The 12,133-nt window shown below is 44.3% G+C and overlaps 1 protein-coding gene across 1 annotated transcript in view; it reads left to right on the top strand.

Annotated features, from left to right (window-relative positions):
- Positions 1-12,133, top strand: part of LOC116978251 (solute carrier family 22 member 5-like) — a 65,849-nt gene that overhangs the window by 22,135 nt on the left and 31,581 nt on the right. Inside the window, exon 2 of the mRNA XM_033029252.1 lies at positions 7,998-8,101. Within this exon, the coding sequence (XP_032885143.1) occupies positions 7,998-8,101 (104 nt within the window). The remainder of the gene's footprint in view (positions 1-7,997; positions 8,102-12,133) is intronic.

Below are 12,133 nucleotides of genomic sequence, written 5' to 3' on the forward strand. Positions count from 1 at the left end.
AAAATAAGTATTTATAAAATTTGATCAGTCAAGGGAGAAATATTAACACTGCCCATAGGTATCAATGACAGATTTTTACAATACTATCAATAACTTTACTCAACTAAAGTGACAGAACAGTCAGCAGGAATGAAAGCATTTTTACAGAAATGTAATCTTATGGGTTTAGATGTGAAAGAGAGAGAATTATTAGGTGCTGCAATAATGGTAAAAGATATCGAAGAGTCAATTAGATCTTTAAAAAACGGAAAGGCCGCAGGTCCTGATGGTCTAAGCTCTGAATTTAATTAAAACATTTATGATCTGATTTCCCCACACTTACAGACGCTGTATAAATACGCTTACGCTCAACAGAAACTGCCAGAAACTTTAAACAAATCTACAATAACATTTTTACCAAAAACTGATAAGGATCTTGAAGACCCAGGTTCATATAGAGCAATAGCTCACTTAAATACTGATCAGAAAATATTAACTAAAATCCTATCTCATAGATTGAGTTTAGTGATTAACAAATTAATACACCCCGACCAAACAGGTTTTATTCCAAAACGTTACTAATTTTATAATCTGAGACGACTATTCAATATTATATACTCAAATAGAATTGCTAATGCAGACCTAGCAATCATTTCGTTAGATGCTGAAAAAGCATTTGATCAGGTAGAATGGTCATATTTATTTTCGGTGATGGAAACATTTCAATTGGGAGAGAAGTACTGCACATGGGTTAAACTTTTATATTCTAACCCAACATCTAGAATATTAACAAACCAAATGTTATCAACTAAATTTTAATCTTTCTAGAGGTTGTAGACAAGGATGCCCGCTATCCCCATTATTAATCGCCCTTGCAATTGAACCATTAGCAGAAAATGTTAGAGCCCATCCAGAAATACACGGGTATAATACTAAAGACACAATGAATAAAATCTCTTTATATGTAGATGATGTATTAATATATATTACAAAGCCAGAAACTAGCATTCCAAACGTATTAAATCTAATAACTCAATTTGGTCAGTTTTCGGGATATAGAATTAATTGGAATAAAAGCGAAATCATGCCAATAACGGAACTCATTTTACACACACTACAACAATCCCCCTTTAAAATAGTTAAGGAAAAACTTAAATATTTAGGAATTTATGTAACTAAGACATAAACTTCTTTATTTAAATTAAACTTCCCACCTTTACTGAATAAACCTCATAAGAATGTTCAGTATTGGAAAACGCTTCCCATTTCAATGTTTGGTAGAATTAATGCGATAAAAATTATCTTTTTACCGCAATTACTGTACCTATTCCAATCAATTCCAATATATCTCCCCAAAATGCTTTTCTTTATAGTCGATTCGATTGTTACATGCTTCATCTGGGATTATAAGAATCATAGAATACGCAAAAAACATTTATGTAAACCAAAGACAAATGGAGGTTTAGCCTTACCAAGTTATTGGGGGTTTTTTTTTGGGCAGTCCATATTAAAAACATGAATTTCTGGCTGGAAGACATGGATCAGCAACCAGATTGGTTAAGGATGGAAAAGGAAGACTGTTTGCCTTTTGAAATTGGTTCAATTATGTTTGCTCCCACAAAACTGCACAAAAAAACCTATCGGGAAAACCCTATAATACTTAGTGGTATACGAATCTGGAAACAATTAAAAAAGGCGTTAAAATTGGATAATATATCACTCTGTTTCCCCACTGTAAACAATCCTTTATTTAAAACCTCCATATTGGATGAAGGTTTTACACAATGGAAAAATTATGGAATTAAAAAGATGGGACATCTTTATAGGAAAGGCACTTTTCTTTCATTTCAGGAGTTAAACAGATCTACGGACTACACTCAAATAACTTTTTCAGATATCTACAACTTAGAGATTATGTTAAATCTAATAATAATAATAATAATAATAATCGTAATAATAATAATATCGAGATATCAAATGCAACGAGATTTAGTATGCAGCTTCCAACCGATGTTTAAAAAATAAAAAATAAAATAAACTGTGCGACGTGACCATCTGAGGGAGACAGTCCAGGTGGGATGGGAGGCACTCAGCAGGGCCGGTTCAGAGCCGCTATAGCTCTGGGAATGAAGCTGTTTCTGAGTCTGGAGGATCGGGCGTAGAAGGCCTTGTAACGTCTGCCGGAGGGAAGTAGTTCGAACAGTCCATTACAAGGGTGTGAGGAGTCTTTATGGATGCTGACGGCCTTCCTGAGGCACCGTGTGTGGTAGATGCCCTCCAAGGCTGGTAGCTGTGTCCCAATAATCCTCTGCGCTCTGTGTACGACGCGCTGAAGAGCTTTCCTCTCCTCCTCCGTGCAGCTGAGATACCACACAGAGATGCCATACGTTAATATGCTCTCTGTGGTGCAGCGGTAGAAGGTTGTCAGCAGTTGTTGGGGCAGACCAGTCTTTTTTAATGTCCTCAGGAAGAACAGTCGTTGCTGTGCCTTCTTGACCAGCGCAGCGGTGTTGGTGAGATCCTCTGAAATGTGAGTGCCCAGTAACTTAAAGCTGGACACTCTCTCCGCACTTTCCCCCTGGATGGAGATTGGGGCGTATTCTCCATTATGGGACCTCCTGAAGTCAATAATCAGCTCCTTGGTCTTGGAGGTGTTTAGTGACAAGTTGTTACATGCGCACCAGTCCGCCAGTATATGCACCTCCGTCTGTAATTTGCTTCATCACCGTCGGTGATCAGCCCAATCACTGTTGTGTCATCTGCAAACTTCACAATGGTGTTGGTGTCGAAATCAGGAACACAGTCGTGATTGAAGAGGGAGTAGAGCATGGGGCTTAGTACACATCCCTGTGGTGCTCAGGGTGATAGTGGAGGTCAGGTGCGGGCCCAATCTCACTGCCTGCGATCGCTCCGTCAGAAAGTTCAGGATCCAATCGCATATCGGCGAGCTGAGGCCTAGCTGGTGGAGTTTGGTGGTGAGCTTGGTGGGGATGACCGTATTGCATGCAGAGCTATAGTCAATGAAGAGCATCCTTACGTACGTGCCTGGCTATCCAGGTGAGTCAGGACAGTGTGAAGAGCCAGAGAGATGGCATCCTCTGTCGATCTATTTGCCCTGTATGCAAATTGATGAGAGTCCAGTGAGGCAGGGATGCTGGATTTGATGTGGGAGAGGACCAGCCTTTCGAAGCACTTCATTGGTATTGGAGTTAGGGCAACCGGGCGGTAGTCATTCAGGTTGGTGACTTTAGACTTTTTCGGCACCGGCACTATGGTAGCTGTTTTCAGGCACTTGGGGACCGTTGCCAGAGACAGAGACAGACTAAAGATTCTCGTGAATACCTCTGCCAGCTGTACAGCACAGTCCTTTAGTACCCTTCCCTGGACTCCATCCGGGCCTGCAGCCTTGCGTGGATTGACCCTACGCAGGGCGCACTGTACCTCCTGAGTGCTCAGTGTTAAGGCCTGTCCCTCCGCAATGGCCGGGGTTATTCCACTCCTGGTGGTGTTGCCAGTTTCGAACCGGGCAAAGAAGGGGTTTAGTTCATTGGCCAGTGTGATATCACCGTGGGGGCAGGCGGGGCTGCTCTTGTAGTCAGTGATGTCACATGCTTCTGGTGTCCGCGGTATTGAAGTGGTCTTCCACCCTTTGCCTGTGGATGTCTTTGGCCTTTTTGATACCTTTGTTCAGGTTCAACCTGGCAGCACTGTAGGCAGAAGTGTCCCTGGATTTAAAGGCATTGTTGCGTGCCCTTAGCAGATTCTGAACCTCCTTGGTCATCCAGGGTTTCCAGTTTGGGAACATCTTTATTTGCTTGTCCACTGTGACAGTCTCCACACAGCAGTTGATGTAGGAGAGCACAGTGGATGTGTACTCCTCCAAGTCTACCTCTATACCACTGGTAGCCTGTTGTGCAAACAGGTCCCACGCGGTGCGATCAAAGCAGTCCTGGAGTTGTAGGGTGGCGTCCTCGGGCCATATTTTGACCGTCCTTATTGCAGGTTTGGTCATGCAGATGAGGGGTATGTATGCAGGCAGTAGAAACAGTGAGAGGTGATCGGATTGTCCCAGGGATGGGCAGGGGAGAGCTCTGTATGCGTCCTTGATGTTGGTGTACACTTAATCCAGCGTGTTTGAGCCCCTGGTAGGGCACTGCACATGCTGGTGGAATTTGCGGAGTGCAGCTCGTAGGTCGACCTGATTAAAGTCCCCTGCAACAATGAAGGCACCATCGGGGTGCGCATCCTGCTGCTTACTGATGGCCGAGTGCAGCTGTGCTAGCACTAGGTTAGCATTAGCCTGTGGTGGGATGTATATGGCCATGATGATAGCCACAGTAAATTCCCGAGGCAGGTAAAACGGCCTACATTTAATCACTAGGTATTCCAGGTCTGGGGAACAGTAGCTCTCTACTGCAGTGTGGTTGGTGCACCAGTCATTGTTGATATAGATACAGAGCCCGCCACCCTTGCTCTTGCCGGAGTCCTTTGTTCTATCAGCACGATGCAGTGACCGGTTGGTCCACAGCCCCATCGGGAACCAGCACGCTGAGCCAGGTCTCGTGAAGATCAGCACACAGCAGTCTTTCAGGGATTGCTGGGTGTTGATCCAGAGCCTTACCTCATCCAGCTTGTTGGTGAGTGACCGGACATTTGCGAGAAAGACGCTTGGGAGCGATGGTCTTTGTGGAGCCCTCCGTAGCCTGTCCTGCACCCCCGCTCGCCTTCCACGTTTCTGCTTTCGCTCCCGGCGCTTGCTCCGTCTCCTACCCTCCAGAGTGGTGATCTAGGGGGCTGTTCTGCCCAGCTTCATCGGGATTTTGGTGAGGGTGCTGTAGTACTCACAAGCCAGTTTCTCGCAGCCACATCCGATGTTGAGCAGTTCCGTGCGGCTCCATGTGCGACCCGTCGGGATTACGATGCGGGTCCTGGATTTCCTCGTCCTGGTGGTGAGTTTCTTACTGTGATTTCTGGGGGTACTGGGGTTTCTAGGGGTACTCGGGGTTTTGAGGTTTTTAAATACCTTATTTTCACAGCCACGTTCGGTACCGGGCTGCTCCGAATTTACTCGGACTTAGGAGCGCAAAGCCGCTGCATCTGAACGCGCCGCCATCTAATACACAAGATTATAGGACTAGGGAACCAGAAATCCTTGATGTATGTTTGAATAAACATCCTAATACAGAAACATTAATAACTTATATTCATAACACCCTCTTAGATAGCGAGGTCCCATCGATGGAATTATATAGACACACATGGGAAAATGAATTAGGCCAACCGATAACAAAAGATATTTGGGATGAAAGTCTACAATATATACATCAATGCTCGTTAAATGCCAGACATGCTTTAATACAATTCAAAGTATTACACAGATTACATTACTCTAAAACAAAACTAAATAGAATCTTCCCACATATCGCTCCTATCTGTGATAAATGTCAGCATCTAGAGGCCAACAACACAACAAAATTTTCTGGATTGATATTTTTATAATAATTTCTGAAGTTGTCAATACTAAATTGGATCTCGATTCAAAACTAATAATATTTGGAATATCAGGACAAAGTCTAACACTCACAACAAGCCAAATAAACTTTCTCGACTATAGTATAATAATTGGGAAAAAATTAATATTACAATTTTGGAAAGGCCCTATAACCCCCACAATTAAAATGTGGATTATGGAAATGTCGGACCCTATACCTGGAAAGAATCAGGCTTGTTTTAATGGACAAACAAGAACTTTTTGTTAGAATGTGATCTCCATTCATTGACTATTTGAAGGGGTAGATCGGTTTAGCACAGGAACCTAACTGAAGCTTGAACTCAGGATTAGATGAAAAGTTATACTTTATAATTTACAAACCTATCTCCGATGATGTATTATTAGTAAATTATTCCATTCTTTTTTTATCTTGACATTTGTGGGGTTTTTTTCTCTTTCTTTCTTACTCCCTATCTATATAAAAAAAACTAGAAGTAGAATCAATCCACAATTGATAATATTAATAATGTACGACTGATATACATTAAATGTTTTTACCATAATATGTGTTTGCTTCTAATAAAAATATTATTTTAAAAGATAATAATCCGCCTTCATGTTCTAGCCACCTAAGTGGATCACCTCACATTTAGGCACATTATACTGCATCTGCCATGCATCTGCCCAGTCACCCAACCTATCCAAAATCACCCTGCAGCCTCGCAGCTCACACTGCCACCCACCTTTGTGTCATCATCAAACTTGGAGATGTTACATATAAATCCTTCCTCTAAATCGTGAATATATTGTAAATAACTGGGGTCCCAGTACTGAGCCTAGCGGCACCCCATTAGTTACTGCCTGCCATTCTGAAAAGGACCCGTTAATTTCTACTCTTTGCTTTCTGTCTGCCAACCAGTTCTCCATCCACGTCAATATCCTACCCCCAATACCATGTGCTATAATTTTGCACACTAAACTCTTATGTGGGACCTTGTCAAAGGCATTTTGAAACTCCAGATACACCGCATCCACTGTCCCTCCCTTATCCATTCTAATTCTTACATCCTCACAAAATTCCAGAATATTGGTCAATCATGATTTCCCCTTCATAAATCCATGCTGACTTTGACCGATCCTGTCACTGCTATCCAAATGCGCTGCTATTACATCTTTAATAAACTTCCCCACTACCGATGTCAGGCTAACTGGTCTAGAATTCCGTTTTCACTCTCTCTCCCCCAAAAAGTGGGGTTACATTAGCTACCCTCCAGTCCACAGGAACTGATCAAGAGTCTATAGAACATTGGAAAATGATCACCAATGCATCCATGATTTCTCGGGCCACCTCCTTAAGTACTCTGGGATGCAGACCATCAGGCCCAGGGGATTTATCTTTCTTCAGTCCCAACAGTTTACGCAACACCATTTCCTGACAAATGAGGGCAGAGCTGTAGATGTATACTAGACTAAGTGGGACCCGATGGGTCCCATGTTCACACGGGAGGGCTGGTCCCCCAACGCAATATTCCACATCTTCATCAATTCCAATATTGGTGGCCAGTGAGGGGGGGGGGGGGGCTTTCTGGAGCGCTGGTATGGGTGTTGTTGGCTGCAGGGACTACTGGTCACATTTAGAGGATTGTGTTCAATTCTTTGCACCCTGTTATAGGAAAGTTGTCAAGCTGGAAAGGGTACAGAGAAGATTTACGAGGATGTTACACAGGTCTGAGCTATAGGCAGAGGTTGAGTAGGCTGGGACAATTCCTTGGAGTGCAGGAGGATGAGGGGTGATCTAATAGAGGTCTATAAGATTATGAGAGGAATAGATCGGGTAGATGCACAGAGTCTCTTGCCCAGTGTAGATGAATCAAGGATCAGAGGACATAGGTTTAAGGTGAAGGGGAAACAATTTAATAGGAATCTGAGGGGTACCCTTTTCACACAAAGGGCGGTGGATGTATGGAACAAGTTGCCAGAGAAGGTAGTTGAGGCAGGGACTATCCCAACATTTAAGAAGCAGTTCGACAGGGATATGGATAGGACAAGGTTGGAGGGATATGGACCAAATGCTGGCAGGTGGGACATGTTTGCCAGTGTAGGTAAGTCGGGCCGAAGGGCCTGTTTCAGCACTGTATCACTCTATGACTCCATGACTCTATGTAAAGAGACAGATGTCCATGGTAAAGATGGTAAAAATAATTGTTTCACTAGTCAAATATTGCTCACAACTTTGCAAAATACGAGCACATATTTGGAAGTGTAAGAAAGAACTACAAATGCTAGTTTAAATTGAAGATAAACACAAAATGCTGGAATAACTGCGAGACAGGCAGCATCTCCGGAGAGAAGGCATAGGTGACGTTTTGGGTCAAGACCCTTCCTCAGACAGATTTTATCAGTCTGAAGAAGGGTCTCGACCTGAAACATTACCCATTCCTTCTCTCCAGATATGCTGCCTGTTCCGCTGAGTTACTCCAGCATTTTGTGCATATATTTGAATAATTTGATTTATTTTGCATTTCAGTGGGACTTGGTGTGTGACGATAAATGGAAAGAACCATTTACCACATCACTGTACTTCTTCGGAGTGCTGATAGGTTCTGGTGGTTCTGGTGTAATATCAGACAGGTGAGTTTTTTCCTTTATATTCACAGAGAGAGATATTCATCATAAATCTCCTTCACCTTTGTACCCTAGGAAGTGGCTCTAGAAATTGTGGAAGCATTAGTGATCATTTTCCAATGTTCTAAAGATTCAGGATCAGTCCCTGTGGATTGGAGGGTAGCTAATGTTATCCCACTTTTTAAGAAAGGAGGGAGAGAGAAAACAGGGAGTTATAGACCAGTTAGCCTGACATCGGAGGTGGGGAAGATGCTGGAGTCAATTATAAAAGATGAAATAGAGGCACATTTGGATAGCAGTAGCAGGATCGGTCCGAGTCAGCATGGATTTACAATGGGGAAATCATACTTGACTAATCTTCTGGAATTCTTTGAGGATGTAACTAGGAAAATGGACAAGGGAGAGCCAGTGGATGTAGTGTACCTGGACTTTCAGAAAGCATTTGATAAGGTCCCACAAAGGAGGGCAAAATTAGAGCATGTGCTATTGGAGGTAGGGTACTGACATGGATTGAAAATTGTTTGGCAGAAAGTAAACAAAGAGTAAGGATAAACGGGTTCCTTTCAGAATAGCAGGCAGTGACTAGTGAGGTACCGCAAGGCTCGGTGCTGGGCCTGTAGCTATTTACAATAAACATTAATGATTTAGATGAAGGGATTAAAAATAGCATTAGCAGATTTGCAGATGACACAAAGCTGGGTGGCAGGATAAACTGTGAAGAGGATGCTATGAGAATGCAAGGCAGTGATGTGCAGTGAGGACAATGGCTGGGGTGGCACTGGCTGGTATTAGTGGCCCGGCCCTCCCTGTACTGATCACCGCGTATCCCCGGGGAGAGAGAGGGGTGGAGCTGCGGCTGTGTGCGTGAAGCACGGCGACTGGAGGGGCGGGAGCGTTGCCCAGTGACCGTGAGGGAATGACCCACCTCCCTCTCTCCCCCTTCTCCATTCCCCCTCCCCGTCTACCCCTTGCTTCCCCCTCCACCCCGTTACTCTCTCTCAACCCCTCTCACCCCCGGGGTAGATCTACCCGAGTAGAGTACATTACTCCAGCGCGGGGCTCAATTGGGAGCTCTCCGCGGTCCAGAGCCTCCGAATCGGATGCTACAAATCAACATAACAGACAGCGCCACCCACGGCTGGAAAGTCAGCGCCGCCAGCGGTGGAATCCAGTGCTGTGCCGCCACTGCTGAATCTAGCTAACGTGGAGGGAGAGTGAGGTAGCGTCAATTACGTGTGCTGAGCGTACGTAATTGACGCTCGCTCTCCCTCCACTGGGCTCAAGACATGCTGCCCTTAGTGAGGCAGATGACACGCCCCCTCATTGAGGCTGCCTCCCCTGGTGCTTTTTCATTGTAGTTTTATGACGAGACCAGCGAGCCTAAATTTCTACGTGAAATAAGCTACCTGGACTATGGAAGGCGAGGATCAGAGCACATGGTATTGGGGGGTAGGCTGTGGACATGGATAGCAAATTGGTTGGCAGACAGGAAGCAAAGAGTAGGAGTGAACGGGTCCTTTTCAGAATCGCAGGCAGTGGCGACTGGAGTGCCGCAAGGCTCGGTATTGGGGCCGCAACTGTTTACCATATATATTAATGATTTGGAAGAGGGAATTAGGAGCAACACTAGCAAGTTTGCGGATGACACAAAGCTGGGTGGCTGTGTGAGCTGTGAAGAGGATGTTAGGAGGTTGTAGGGTGACCTGGACAGGTTGAGTGAGTGAGCAGATGCGTGGCAGATGCAGCATAATATAGATAAATGTGAGGTTATCCACTTTGGTGGCAAAATAAGGGGGCAGATTATTATCTCAATGGGGTAAGGTTAGGTCAGGGGGAGGTACAGAGAGACCAGGGTGTCCTTGTACACCAGTCACTGAAAGTTGGCGTGCAGATATAGCAGGCAGTGAAGAAAGCTAAAGGATTGTTGGCCTTCATAACAAGAGGATTTCAGTATAGAAGTAAAGAGGGTCTTCTGCAGTTATGTAGCGCTCTGGTAAGACCACATTTGGAGTATTGTGTACAGTTTTGGTCTCCTAATTTGAGGAAGGACATCCTTGTGATTGAGGCAGTTCAGCGTAGGTTCACGAGATTGATCCCTGGGATGGTGGGACTGTCATATGAGGAAAGATTGAAAAGACTAGGCTTGTATTCACTGGAGTTTAGATGGATGAGGGGGCATTTTATAGAAACATATAAATGGACTGGACAAGCTTGATGCAGGAAAAATGTTCCCAATGTTGGGCGAGTCCAGAACCAGGGGCCACAGTCTTAGAATAAGGCGGAGACCATTTAAGACTGAGGTGAGAAAAAATGTTTTCACCCAGAGAGTTGTAAATTTGTAGAATTCCCTGCCACAGAGGGCAGTGGAGGCCAAATCACTGGATGGATTTAAGAGAGAGTTAGAGCTATAGGGGCTAGTGGAATCAAGGGATATGGGGAGAAGGCAGGCATGGGTTATTGATTGGGGATGTTCACCCATGATCACAATGAATGGCGATGCTGGCTCGAAGGGCCGAATGGCCTCCTCCTGCACCTATTTTCTATGTATCTTTGTATCTATGACATGTAATGAAGGGGTTTACAAACATTACATTGGTGACATACAGAGAGGTAGTAGGAGGTGTTGTACAATCAGAGGGTAGGCTCTGCTCGTCGCTGCCTCACCTCTCATCTCTCCCCGTATTTACAGCGGAGTTGCGCAAATTTCGTGATTTTTACTATAAAAAATGATTAGATTCATATAGAAATGACATTTATAAGTTCAGTGGAAAAATCTTTATTTATTTTATTTTATTATTTTTCTTTACCTTTCTTAACAGCTATTTTCATTGGGAGTATGACAGATGAGGCTCTGCCTCCCCTGACCGCACATCCCTGATGCAGGGAGTGACTTGGACAGGTTGAGTGTGTTGATAGATGCATGGCAGATGCAGTTTAATGTGGATAAATATGAGGTTATCCACCTTGGTGGCAAAAACAGGAAGGCAGATTATTTTCTGAATGGTGTCAAACTGGGAAAAGGGGAAGTACAACGAGATCTGGGGGTCCTTGTTCGTCAGTCACTGAAAGTAAGCATGCAGGTACAGCAGGCAGTGAAGAAAGCGAATGGCATGATGGCCTTCATAACACGAGGAGTTGAGTATAGGAGCAAAGAGATCCTTCTGCAGTTATACAGGGTCTTTGTGAGTCCACACCTGGAGTATTGTGTGCAGTTTTGGTCTCCAAATTTGAGGAAGGACATTCTTGCTATTGAGGGAGTGCAGCGTAGGTTCACAAGGTTAATTCCCGGGATGGCGGGACTGTCATATGTTGATAGAATGTTGCGGGCTGGGCTTGTATACTCTGGAATTTAGAAGGATGAGAGGGTATCTTATTGAAATATATAAGATTATTAAGGGTTTGGACACGCTAGAGGCAGGAAACATGTTCCCGATGTTGGGAGTGTCCAGAATCAGGGGCCACAGTTTAAGAATAAGGGATAAGCCATTTAGAACGGAGATGAGGAAAAACTTTTTCACACAGAGAGTTGTAAATCTGTGGAATTCTCTGCCTCAGAAGGCAGTGGAGGCCAATTTGTGGTAGGCTTTCAAATGAGAGTTAGATACATCTCTTAAAGATAGAGAAGTGTAGGGACATGGGGAGAAGGAAAGAACCGGTTACTGATTGTGGATGATCAGCCATGATCACAGTGAATGGTGGTGCTGGCTTGAAGGTCCAAATGGCCTGCTACTGCACCCATTGTCTATTGTCTATTGCTTATACCTCTAAACCTTTCTATTTACATGACCTAATTGGCGAGTTTAGGAGAATTTGAAAAATTGACATTGAAGACCAGCTTCGACTAACTTCGGGAAAATTGGGCACCGAATAGTGGAGCATGAAGGGCCTGTCCCACTTGGGCGATCTAATCCACGAGTTCAGGCGAGTTTGCCCTCAACTCATACTCGCAGCATGGTCGACACGATGTCGTAGGCGGTGTTCGTAACTCTCCTTCATGCTCGAGAGTGGTCGCCGCATAATCGAGGCCTCAGCTAGGGG

Source organism: Amblyraja radiata, chromosome 11 (assembly GCF_010909765.2).
Source record: "Amblyraja radiata isolate CabotCenter1 chromosome 11, sAmbRad1.1.pri, whole genome shotgun sequence".
NCBI classification, from domain to species: Eukaryota; Metazoa; Chordata; class Chondrichthyes; order Rajiformes; family Rajidae; genus Amblyraja; species Amblyraja radiata.